The sequence below is a fragment of the Carcharodon carcharias genome, chromosome 18 (genome assembly GCF_017639515.1).
Source record: "Carcharodon carcharias isolate sCarCar2 chromosome 18, sCarCar2.pri, whole genome shotgun sequence".
Classification (NCBI taxonomy): Eukaryota; Metazoa; Chordata; class Chondrichthyes; order Lamniformes; family Lamnidae; genus Carcharodon; species Carcharodon carcharias.
This window is the reverse complement of record NC_054484.1, coordinates 44588787-44602408: the sequence shown is the minus strand read 5'-3', so window position 1 is coordinate 44602408 and position 13622 is coordinate 44588787. Positions and strand designations below refer to the sequence as shown.

The 13622-nt window shown below is 39.7% G+C and overlaps 1 protein-coding gene across 2 annotated transcripts in view; it reads left to right on the top strand.

The window, feature by feature from the left end:
• tmem39a (transmembrane protein 39A) overlaps window positions 1–13356 on the top strand; it is a 69617-nt gene extending 56261 nt beyond the window's left edge. For both annotated transcript variants that reach the window (XM_041211679.1, XM_041211678.1), the window contains 4 exons: window positions 4345–4672; window positions 8285–8472; window positions 9883–10003; window positions 12579–13356. In XM_041211679.1, coding sequence (XP_041067613.1) covers window positions 4345–4672; window positions 8285–8472; window positions 9883–10003; window positions 12579–12812 — 871 coding nt within the window. In that variant the 3' untranslated portion in view covers window positions 12813–13356. The remainder of the gene's footprint in view (window positions 1–4344; window positions 4673–8284; window positions 8473–9882; window positions 10004–12578) is intronic.
• The last annotated feature ends 266 nt before the right edge of the window (window positions 13357–13622 follow it).

Below are 13622 nucleotides of genomic sequence, written 5' to 3'. Positions count from 1 at the left end.
GTAATAAAGTACTGAGGATATGTGGAAAAGAAAATGAGGCAAAGAGATGGTATGAGAATAGATTGACAACTAACATAGAAGAACTTTGGATTCCATTCTATAGCATATTAACATGAAAGATTCGTCAGAGGGGCAGTTGAGCTGACATGACGATCTATTGATGGAGGCCTTGGCTGAGGTACTGAAAGAATAGTTTGCATTGGTGTTTGCCAAGGAAAAGGAATTTTCCAAAGCTATGCTTTTTTGAGATTTCTGGGATACAGGATGAGATAAAATAAAGAGGTGCTAGAAAAGCTGATAGTATTTAAAGTTACCTCTGTCTGGATAGGATGCATCCTATGTTGCTGAGGGAAATAAGGTCAGAAATTGCAGAGGTGCTGGCCACAATCCTCTTACTTACAAGACTGGTGTCATAGGACTAGAGGATTTCAAGTGTTACATCCTTGTTTAAAAATGGGAAGGGTAATAAACCAGGCAATCACAGACCCAGTCGGTGGGGAAGCTTTTATAAACAATTCTGGGGAAATTTAACAGCCACTTGGACAAACGTGGATTAATAAAGGAGAACCAGCACAAATTTGTTGAGGGCAAATTATGTTTGACCAGCTTCCTTGAGTTTTTTGATAAGTGGTCAGGGAAGGTGGATAGGAGCAGTGCTGTTGATGTATGTGGACTTTCAAAAGGCACAGATTCTCACAGTGCAGAAGAGGCCCTTCGGCCCATCGAGTCAGCACCGACATGTGAAAAACACCTGACCTACCTATCTAATCCCATTTACCAGCACTTGGCCCATAGCTTTGAATGTTATGACATGCCAAGTGCTCATCCTGGCACTATTTAAATGATGTGAGGCAACCCACCTCCACCACCCTCCCTGCCAGCGCATTCCAGACTGTCACCAGCCTCTGGATAAAAAAGTTTTTTCTCACATCGCCCCCCCCCCACCCCCGCAAACCTCCTGCCCCTCACTTTGATCTTGTGTCCCCTAGTGACTGACCCTTCCTCCATCACCCCCTACTCCTCAACCCCCTCCTATGGCACCACCCCATGCCCACGCAAAAGATGCAACACCTGCCCCTTCACTTCCTCTCTCCTCACCGTCCAAGGACCCAAACACTCCTTTCAAGTGAAGCAGCATTTCACTTGCATTTCCCCCAACTTAGTCTACTGCATTCGTTGCTCCCAATGTGGTCTCCTCTACATTGGAGAGACCAAACGTAAACTGGGCGACCGCTTTGCAGAACACCTGCGGTCTGTCCGCAAGAATGACCCAAACCTCCCTGTCGCTTGCCATTTTAACACTCCACCCTGCTCTCTTGCCCACATGTCTATCCTTGGCTTGCTGCATTGTTCCAGTGAAGCCCAACGCAAACTGGAGGAACAACACCTCATCTTCCGACTAGGGACTTTACAGCCTTCCGGACTGAATATTGAATTCAGCAACTTTAGGTCGTGAGCTCCCTCCCCCATCCCCACCCCCTTTCTGTTTCCCCCTTCCTTTTTTTTTTCCAATAAATTATAAAGATTTCCCTTTTCCCACCTATTTCCATTATTTTTAAAAAAAATTTTTTTTTTTTTTTAAATCTTTTATGCTCTCCCCACCCCCACTAGAGCTATACCTTGAGTGCCCTACCATCCATTCTTAATTAGCACATTCGTTTAGATAATATCACCAACTTTAACTTTAACACCTATGTGTTCTTTTGTACTATTGTTGTTGACATCTTTTGATGATCTGCTTCTATCACTGCTTGTTTGTCCCTACAACCACACCCCCACTCCACTTCTCTCTCTCTCTCTCTCTCTCTCTCTCTCTCTCTCTCTCTCTCTCTCTCTCTCTCTCTCTCTCTCTCTCTCTTCCCCCCCCCACCCCACCCCCCCCCCACACACACCTTAAACCAGCTTATATTTCAACTCTTTCTTGGACTCGAACTCAAGTTCTGTCGAAGGGTCATGAGGACTCGAAACGTCAACTCTTTTCTTCTCCGCCACTGCTGCCAGACCTGCTGAGTTTTTCCAGGTAATTCTGTTTTTGTTTTGGATTTCCAGCATCCGCAGTTTTTTTTGTTTTTATAAAGTATTGTGTGTTAGGCTTGTTGACAAAAGGATACAAAATTAGCAAAGGGATAGAAAACAATGCAATATGTATTTATGTAGCATCTTTAATGTTGTAAAACATCTGAGATGCTTCATGGGAGCGTTATCAAACAGAATTCAATGCTAAGCTACTTAAGGAGGTGGTGGGGTAGATTACTTAAAAACTTGGTCGAAGAGAGAGGTTATAAGATGCACCCTAAAGAAAGAAAGAGATTAGGGTCTTGGCAGCTGACGGCACAGCTGCCAATTGTGGAGTGATTAAAATCAGAAATTTAAGAGGCCAGAATTAGAGGAGTGAAGATATTTGAGGGTAGTGGAACTGGACAAAATTAGAGATCAGGAGGGGTGAGGCCATGGAGCAATTTGAAAATAAAGATGGGATTTTTAAATTCAAGATGTGGCTTAACCAGAAGCCAGTGTGGGTCAGCAAGCATGGGGATAGATGGCTGAACGGGACTTGATGCAAGTTAGGACGTCGACAACAGAATGTTGGATGACCTCAAGTTTATAGAAGACGGAATGAAAGAAGTTAGCCAAGAACGTGTTGGAATAACTAAGTCTAGAGATAACAACAAAGACTTGAATCAAAGCTCCCAGAAGATATAAGGCAGGGTGTAGGGTAGCTGGGTGATGTTGTGAAGGTGGAAATGGCAGTCTTGGTGATAGCACCATCTGATCTGTGCCTGAAAGCTCATCTTGGTATCATATTTGACCACAAGGTTATGGACAGTATGGGTCAGCCTCATTTACCGGAGAGAGAGGTGGGATCTGTAGCTAGGGAATAGTATGTCACATGGACTTCAGTCTTTCAAATTTTTTTTTTGAGAAAATGTTGTGCTCGCCCGGTACTGGATGCTGGATAAGCAGCCTGATAATTTAGGGACAAGTGGGTGAAATCAAGAGAGTAGGTGGTGTGGTAGAACAAAAGCAAATACTGCTGATGCTTGAAATCTGGAATAAGAACAGAAAATATGGTTGAGCTGGGTACCATCAGTTTACATGTGGAAACTGACACTGTTTTTGGATAATGTTACTGAGGCTTAGCATGTAGATGAGAAATAGGAGGGCGTCAAGGATAGATCCTTGGGGGACACCAGGTAACAAAACAGGAAGAGCAGTCATTGCAGGTAATTCTTTGGCTGCATCTAGATAGCTAAGAATGGAGCCACCTGTTTGCACTCATTAGGAGAAATTGCTGGCAGCAGTCAGGGATGGAAGCCTTTCCTGAGTTTTTATTCCATCAGTTTATCTAATGTTCTAAAGTTTATGGTAATGTCCCCTGTGCTGTCCCACTTTGTCAGCTAATCAACAGAGCTGCAATCAAACCTGGAACCTTCTAGGTCTACATATCTCAATTACCCACCTTGCTAAATTCCAAAATTAGCTTTTTACACTTGAGACACTAGGGTGGATTACTCAAGGTGGAATGCACTCTCAAAGCTGAGAGAATGAAAGTTAATTGGCCAGAACTCTGTGTATGAGATGCTAGAGCAAATAACCTTTTTACTGTGCACAGAATGTAACGTACAAGTCAACCAAAACCATATTAAGATGCTGTTAACTGTATCCTCGTCCTTGTTTCTGTAAACAAACATTGAAGCCTGAACCTGTGTTCTTGGTTTTGTCTATTTTTGCTACAGAGGGATGAAAGAGTTGAAATGTGATTTGGATCAGATGTTATTAACTAATTAATGGTCATGGAGTTTGTTGCTTTTGTACTAAATCTAGCACATGGAAAAGTGGCCTGGAAGATCAAAAAGAAGACTAATCTATGGGGGGAGTAATTGTACTGTAAAGCGCTTTCTTCCTAATGTAAGCGCAAAATATTACTGATTTTCATAAACTTCTTGTTACACGGTCTGTACTTCAAGTGTTGTGACTTGAAATTTTACATTCAGCACTAAGGTGATGTTTAGCTTGCTTCAAATCATTTTTGGGTACCAATCCAAAGCAACTGCCATTCAATTATTGGCTGAATGAACAGCAGTTAACTCTGAAATGAAAAAGTAATGAGGGAAACCAGTTCAAATATGTAGTTATACCTTGAAATGCATATGTTGCTATTGCAGTGCCACCATTTGTCCTTGTGACAGGCTCTGAATGATGTATAGCAACGATTGCACTATGAGCTGATTAAGTGGTAAATCTAGAAGAAATTAATAGATTTAAATGTCTGCTACTGAACAGGATTGCTATTACATTTTTAATTTCAGTCACTGATACTGGTTTGTTCACTTCCCTTTTCAGATTTGGTGTTTATGTGCCACTGTGTTGTTTCCACCAGGAAAATCGGACTCAACCATTACCAGCTGAATGTGGTTTCCTGTTAAATGACCAGCTGGAAACGGTCATGGTCAGGCCAAAGGACTTCTTCACACTCCTCCGAGAATCATTCAGAGAACAGTTTAATAACCCAACGTCCATCCCTGCTCATACTTGCCCTCTCTCCCCAGACCTTATTCGAAATGAGGTTGAATGTCTGAAAGCAGATTTTAATAAAAGGATAAAAGAGGTTCTCTTCAATTCCCTATTTAGTGCCTACTATGTAGCTTTTTTGCCTCTTTGTTTTGTTAAGGTGAGTTTACTCAGGTTTTCTCCTCCAGCAGGTAGAGCAATATAAGAAGGTCACTGTGTTGAAGTGGGCAGAACAGATATTCCATGTTATCTACTGTATATCAAATTAGTGAAGGAGGCAAACTTAAGCAAATGGTACTGAGGACAAGGCTATGAACAATCTGTGCAGTTTTATTTATGACGAATGGATAGGGTGGAGAGCTATTTTTGGCCCAACTGTCGGACAACTACCCACAAAGTTAGCTTTGTTTATTTCATTTCCTGTCAGTTTTAATGGGTTCTACTTGCATGTGAAAATTCATAAATATTAATCTCCATTTTAATGGGGTTCCAGATTCTTTCTGGGCCAAAGAACTACCTACCCACCTGCATATTGGCCATTGTAATATTTACAGAAATAATTTGTTTTTAAATCGGCTGTTAAAAATTTTGAACCTCAAAATTTAACTTTTATGCTAACCAATCCAAGTCAAAGCAGGAATTGCAAAAAGCTAAGTTTCAAGGTATAAATATGTGTGCTTGTAATCCCTGACAGTAATTGTCTTTGGTAATTTCTGGTAAAGCAAGAAGAAAAATACTTGCATTTCTATAATGTTGTTCAGTATCTTAGGACGCCCCAGAGTTCCTTACAGCCAGCGGAGTACTGTTGGTGTGTAGTTATGTTGTGACAGTTAATTTCTGCCAAGCAAGGTTCTACATACAGCAATGTGAGAATGACCACACTTTTTTCTTATGCTGGTTGAGGGATAAATATTATCAAGGGCACTAGACTGTTAAATATTAGCAAAGACACCAGGGAGAACTCCTTTGTTTTTTATGCCATAGGATCTTTTAGATCCACCTGAGGGCAGGCAGTGCCTCGGTTTTGTGTCTCATCCAAAAGACTACATCTCCAGTGGTATAGCACTCTGGACTGCACTGCAGTGTCAGCCTAGATTATGTACTCATTTCTGTGATGGGACTTAAACCCATGTCTTTCTGATTCAGCGAGAATGCTACCAACAAGTCAAAGCTGATGCTATACAAAAATGTCTTTCGCCATCTGAGCAAAGTGCTCGGTAGCATCAATACCAATATGGAATTACTATAGTTGGAATCAAGATCGTACTCTCTGCAGATGGCAGTCAACTGCTGCAAATGTGGTTTGAGCAAAAATTTTGCTTTGTGATCATGCTGCACGAGTCATTGGGAAGGTAACTAGCTAAACATAAATATTAGATTTTTGCTAGTCAGGTGTTTTGTATTTAATGTCTTTACCCTGGTTATTCAATTTGGACTAAATTCCTGAAACCTGTTACACAATTTTACTTCTGAAACTCTGCAAAATACACTTTTTTAAATGCGTAAAGCGAAAATAACCAAGAAAACTTGGGAATAATTCGCATAGAATGTGCTATCTATTCATTTTTAATAGTGACAAAAGATTTAGAAATATCAAAGTAAAACAACACCTTGCTTAAAGAACAGAGAAGCCTAGATTAGCCAAAGCAGCTTGAGTTCCAGAAAGCAAGCAAACAGAGCCTCAGGGATTAGTTGCAGTTCCTACTTTGTTTTAATATAGATATCAATAAAATACTTTGTGAAAACGAATGTCTGTATGATACTGGAACAACAAATCTGCCTACTTTTAAGCTGCCTGTCTCAATATATTATCTGCACTTTCATAAATTAGCACATTGATTCACCAGAATGCTTGTAGGACAGCTCAGTTTTGTCTCTTAAATTTCTATTTTCTCTCCTCATCTCCTGAAGCCAGTAACCTAGTTGCAGTATAATTCCACAAGCAATGATGGCTTTTTAGTACTTTGCACATTCTTTTGTAAGATTTGTCAGCGAATGATAGGTTAGTTGACTGTAGGATGTACAATTTTGATCTCCTTACCTTAAGGAAGGATATACTTGCCTTAAGAGTGAGTTCAACAAACATTCACTATATTACTTCCTGGAATGAGGGGATTGGCCTCTTGAGAGATTAAGTAGACTGGGGCCTTTATTCTTAAAGTTTGAAGAATGAGAGGTGACCTAATTGAAATTCTTAAGGGGCTTGACAGGGTGAATGCTAGAGGGTGTCTCCTCTGACTGGAGTGTCTAAAACTAAGGGGCCAGAGACTCAGAATAATGGGTCAGCCATTGGGATGGAGATAAATTTCTCCATTTAAAAGTGTTGAGAATCTTTGGCGTTCTCTACCTCAGGCTTAACGTGGACGTTAAGAATATTCAAGGCCAAGATCGAGTGATTGTTAGAAACTAAGGGAATTGAAGGGTCTGGAAATGGTGCAAGAAGGTTGAGTTGTGGTAGAAAACCAGCCGGTTCAAGAAGGTTGATTTGTGGTAGAAAACAAGCCGGTGCAAGAAGGTTGAGTTGTGGTAGAAAAGCAGCCGGTGTAAGAAGGTTGAGTTGTGATAGAAAACCAGCCGGTGCATGAAGGTTGAGTTGTGGTAGAAAACCAGCCGGTGCAAGAAGGTTGAGTTGTGGTAGAAAACCAGCCGGTGCAAGAAGGTTGAGTTGTGGTAGAAAACCAGCCGTGATCTTTTTGAAGGATCCGGCAGGAAGGGCCAAATGTCCTACTCTTGCTCCTGTTTCTGATGTTCTTAACTTCTAAACTTGAACCAGGTCTTAACCTGTATTGGCTAGTGCCACACCAAGAAGGTAGAAGTTATGATATCTGCCTTGTTATGCATATCCAAACACTTGCATTAAATTGTAATGATAACACATATTTTGGAATGTGCAAGTTGCAATTTTTTTTAAAATAAAACCTTTGTTTAAACAAGTAGTTTACATTGTTAAACATAACTGGACTGCAGAAGCTTGAAAAAGTAATTTGGTGAGGTTTTAAAATGCCAGGAAGACTGCCTGTACCAGGAGTTTATATAGAAATTGAAAATGGGCTTTCATCATTTTACCTGTTTCTTCTCCTGAAAGCAGGGGATCCATCAGCAAAGATGGTAGCAGCCCCATCGCCTCATCTGTAGCCAGGAATGCCAATACAACTGAGCTTGCTGTTTGTGCAGGCAGTGATCCTGAGTGGGAATCTTGCCTGCTTTTTTTTATGCCACTACATTCTTCTTCCCTACCACCTTAAATCCCAAGCTGTTGTAACTGTTTAAAACTGCCCCTAGAAAGCTTGTTACCTCAGGAATCAAACCAGAAACCGACTGGTCCACGTGGTAGAACAGTTCTCTCATTGAGTAGATAAATGCATAATCACATTTTCCTTTGCAATTTTGTTCTGTTTTACACTGTGGGAAATAAACACACAGGTTTGATGTTTGTCAAAGAATCATTTTATTTGCAGTAAGAAGCCAGTTTTCAGAACTGGCTAGACCTCCAAGCTTGCTCTATGTATAACCTTCAGCACAAAAAGAATTGTTAAATAATATTTGCAATATTATAATATATAAGATGTTCTGATTATTCAAGCTTCTAAGCCAGTGTGTTTCTCAAATTTCACAAAAACTGTATTCCACTAATTTAAGTAGCTGCCAAATGATAAATTTACTGCCTAAACATCTAGCTGTTCAGAGTTCTTGAAGCACTGATGCTTAAATCTCTTCTCTCTCTTATCTCTCTCTCTCTTTTACTCCCGCTCCTTTTTTTTCCGTCTCATAGAGTACACAGTACTATGACATGCGGTGGTCCTGTGAGCATCTCATAATGGTTTGGGTTAATGCCTTTGTGATGTTGATGAGCCAGCTGCTGCCACCCAGATATTGTGACCTACTCCATAAATCAGCTGCTCACCTGGGGAAATGGCAGAAGATGGAACATGGTTCTTACAGTAACACGCCACAACACATGTAAGCTATTTTCATTCAGTTCCACTTGGATAACCTGGCTGAAGTGTCATGCACTTTTTTAAAACATTAAACTGGCCAGAAAATGCTTCCATAATTTAATGCTGGTAGATTTATTGACTCACATCAGAAAACTAACAGTAAAACCAATGTCAGTGGCACCATGCTATTTTTAAAATAAGCATCTAGTCAAGCCTATCCACATGAATTTGACAAGTAAAATCTGACAAGTATGTGGACATATTTAATTCTTTTAAGGATCACTGAGGCATAGTGGATATAGTAACTTTGTTGGCCTTTATGTTAATATGTAAAAAGTGTGGCAACAGCCCATGCACTACAGTTTGAATAGTAAATTACACTTATTATACACAATACATTATACACAAGACCTATTTTGAACACTGGTTCTGTACAATATAGTGGGTAAATCACTGGGTTGAATTTGATTACATTCTATATTTTGAGGGCAGTAGAAAGTAAGATGGCAGGTTCCCTTTAAATCTGCCTGAAGTTTAATTTGATTAGTTAGCCAAATAAGATATCTCATTCTATTTATCCAAAGGATATTAGGAATAATTAGCTGGAAATCTGAGAAACACACAACCTAAAAACAATAGGAACACTCAGCAGGTCTGGCAACATCTGTGGAGAAAGAAACAATTAACGTTTCTGAATTGAAAGGTGGTAGAAATGAGCGACTTTGTCAGGTTCAGAGCCAAATAAAAGGTGGATGCAATGTTAGGGAAGGAAAAGAAGAGGTCTGTGTGAGAGTGGAAGGGTTGCACAGATCGTTCAATGCAATTCACCTGAAGTTGGTCAAACCAATGTAAAACATGGTGGAATTTCAAGTGTAAATTATGCTCAGTACAAAGAGTTGTTGCAGTCTTTTGCACTGGCCTGTGGCCATGCAGACACAGCTAGCCATACCCCAGATCAGATTAATCACCATGGTGAATTTCCCCTCATAGAGCCTCCTTGAAGGCCCACAAATGGACAGAAGGTTCATTTCTCTTTTTTTAGATGCAAGAACACTAATTTTCAAAGCTTTCGATTTTGTTTTTAAATTTATTAAAGCTGACTAATAGAAACCAGTATAATTAAAGAAAACTATACAGAACCATTTACTAAAGTTATTTTCAGTTATTTAAAATGGGCTACCAGACACTGATTAAAAATGCTTTTGATGATGAACCCATTTTTAGCTGTGTTTAATCAAGCTGCATTAAATTACTGCCCTTAAATGCATCAAGGATTGTGCTGGTTTGTAGCAAGCTTTACTTTCGCCAATATGCAAACAAGTGTGCAGAAACACTTGCCAAACTTGTGTCCAGATTGTTGATTGCACCCAAATGGATGTTCCAGGGTATTATGTTAATTATATTGTGTAAACCTGTTTAATTTTCCTCTCAGATGGTCTGAAACAACAATTTGGCCACAGGGTGTGCTGGTACGACACAATCGATGCCTTTATAAAGCTGTAGGACCTTATAATGTAGCAGTGCCTTCAGATGTTTCACATGCCAGATTTTATGTAAGTAGTTCTTGCTGCTTTTGAAGTCATTCTTTAACATTTACAATTATGTATTTTAGGGATTAGAATGATTAATGAATTTTACACAACAATGAGATCAACATTAGCGAAAGGCAGTAGATGCATTAAGTTTACGATTAAGCACTGATGGGATACAGTATCACCCAGTCCCAAGGCCCAATCACTTAATGGCGGCCTTAATTCTCCCTTTTTTCTGTGTTCAGGTAGCATTGCAATGAAAGAACTTTTCTTCTGTTAAATTATAACATTCAGCTCCTGCCTGAGACAGATCTTCATTTCCTTAATCCAATTAACTTTATAACCAGTTAGTTGTTTGTGAAGTTCTACCATTAGACATTCCTGGTGTACTTTGTAAATCTTGACTTATTGCATGACTTGACTTCACTGCTCAAATGAGGATTAATGCAAAAACAATATCAAAAGTTTTTTCAAAATCATTCATGGGGTGTGGATATTACTGGTAAGGCCAGCATTGACCTTGAGGGTAGTGGTGATCTGTCTTTTTAAAAATTGCCATCATTGTGTTGAAGGTTCTCTCAGTGATGTTAGGTAATGAGTTCTAGGATCTTGAACCAGTGATGAAGGGGTGGCAATTTATTTTCAGATCAGGATGGTGTGCATCATGGTGGTGGTGTTCCATGTGTTTTCTGCCTTTACCCTTATCGGCGGTTGATGTTCCAGGTTTTCATGGGGGGAAGGGGCGGTGGGTGACTGCGAAAGAAGCCCTAGCAAGTTGTGCAGTGCATCTTGTATATTGAACGTACTGTGCATCATTGATGCAGGGAGTGAAGATGATGGCTGGGGGCCTATCAAGCACTTTGTTTTGTGTTTCAAATTTTGAGAGTTGGAACTGTACTCATTCAGGTAAGTGAATAGTATTCCATCATACCAAACTGTGCTTTGCAGATGGTGGAAAAGCTTTAGGGAGTCTGGAGGCATGTCACTTGTTGCAGAATACCTAATCTCTGACCTTTTTAGCCACTATATTTATGTAGTGGTCCAGTTAGCTTTTCTGTTCAATGGATACTCCCAACAGGTAAAGGTAGTAATACTGTTCAATGTCCAATGTAGATGGTTTGACTCTCTCTTGTTGGAGTTGGACATTGTTTGACATGAATATTACTTGCCACTTATCAGCCCAAGCTTCAATGTTGCTCAGGCCTTACTGCAAACAGGCATGACTGCTTCATTATCTAAGGAGTTGCAAATGGAATTGAACAGTGTGTAGAATCATTGGTTCTCTTGCCACCTGTTGCCAGACCAGTCCAACAGCTATATCTTTCAGGATTCGACTAGTTCAGTCAGTAGTGGTGCCACCAAGCCACTCATTTATTTTTATTATTTATTCTTTCATGGGATGTGGGTGTTACTGGTGAGGCCAGCATTTGTTGCCCATCCCTAATTGCCACTGTACTAAGTGGCTTGTGATTTCAGAGGGCAGTTTAAGAGTTACCCACATTGTTGTGGGCCTGGAGTCACATGTAGACCAGACCAGGTAAGGATGGCAGATTTCCTTCCCTAAAAGGCATAAGTGAACCAGATGGGTCTTTACGACAATTGATAGTTTTGTGGTTACCATTATAGAAATTAGCTTTTAATTCCAGATTTATGAATTACATTCAAATCCCACCAGCTGCCATGATAGAATTTGAGCCCATGTCCAGAGCATTAGTCTGGACCTCTACATTACTAGGCCAATGACAACGCCACTACGCCACTGTCTCCTGAAGTGAAGTGCCCCGCCAAGGACATTTTTTGTATTCATGTCTCAGTGCTCCTTTCAACGGGTATTCAATGTGGAAGAGTATAGACTCATTTGTTGAGGAAGGGCAGTAGGTACTAATCAGCAGAAGGTTCCCTTGCCCAGGTTTGACCTGATATCATAAGAGTGTATGGCTTCTGGAGTCTATTTTGAGGATTTCCAGGGTCACTTCTGCTTTACTGTGTACTATTGTACTGCCCTTATTGCGGGGCTGTCCTGCTGGTGGCCTGGTACTTGACATAACCCAGGGATGGTAATGGAGGAATCTGGAATGTTGACTGAAAGCTGTGATTTTGAGTATGACTGTCCATAACACAAGTTGCTTGATCAGCACGCTTGCCTCTGGATTCAATATCCACTTTCTCTACCATTTATTCACTATGGATGTAGTATCTACTATCTACAGTTTGCATTACACCAATTCTCCAAGCCTACTTGAGCTTCACCTTCTGATTCTGCCACCAAAAATGATTAGTACCAAGATCATGAACACAATCACCTCCAAACCACATACACATATATTGTCATTACATTATTTTCACTGGGCCAAGGTCCTGGAATTTCCAACTTAATGCCATTGTGGAAGCACCATAGCCACCAAGAAAAGTGTTGCTTTAAGAAGGCACACCACCCCACCATTTCATGGCAACTAGAAATGGATAATATGGTAGCCTTGCTTGCCCAAATAAAATTAGTGTCATGTTTCATCTAATTAATACCATTACTGTATACTGGCAATTTGGGTTTTGTGGAATTGATTATTTTCCTAAATTTTGGTTCTTTTTTTAACAGTTTTTGTTCCATAAGCCATTACGGATCCTGAATCTCCTCATCCTGATAGAAGGCAGCGTAGTGCTGTATCAACTATATTCTCTGCTTCGGTCAGAAAAATGGAACCATATACTTTCCTTGGCTTTGATACTGTTTTGTAATTACTATGTCTTATTTAAACTTCTAAGGGACCGGATTGTGCTGGGCAAAGCTTATGCTTATCCTCTGGGTACCATTGGACTAAAATCTCATTAGTCCATAACAAAAAGAGGGAGTGGGGAAAGGATTTAAAGAAATTATTTTGATACGGTTTCTATTTTTCATGCAGTGTTTAAATATTTAAAATATTTTATATTTTGTATACTTGGATATTTTGAAGAGCTATTCTTCTTTGCATAAGCAAGTTGTATTTTTCATCTACTTAGCAACTTCACAAGCTAAGTGTGCGCTTTGCTCCATATGACAAGTGCCATTTATAATCGCAATAATCAACACTGGTAGTATTGATCAGAGGACTAAAGGATGATATGAGAAGTTTAGTTTTCTTTGCTTTACGTTGTCACCTTGAATGAGGAGGTTCTTAGGCTATTGATGTCTAAACAATTAGATGAATGGAACTGCTGTGTTCATAGTAAATGGTCATTTACTGATAATTGTTCATATGTGTGAACTTGTTTTAATAAATGGGGGTTTACAAGATGCTGTCTATGAATAAAGCCCATTCTTCAATTATGATATTGTTTACATGATCTCGCCTCTTCAAAAGAAAATCATCAATAAAAAAAAAGAACATTCCTAATTTGCTTTTTAAATCTGTATTCATTCATTGGATTTATTTTGTTGGACTTTGGTTATACAAATTAGGGTAAACAAGAATGCTTGCATTTTTAAATTTATAGGAAACTACCAGTTCTTAATATGGTGGCTGAAGTTTCTTCTGCAAATGAATAACTGATGGAACAGAGGAAGAAGGATGCCTTATGTCTTGCTACAGACATAGCTTTTACTGGAACCATGTTGAAGTCTATAGCAGCGCACTTATTCATGAGATTTGATTTTGCAACA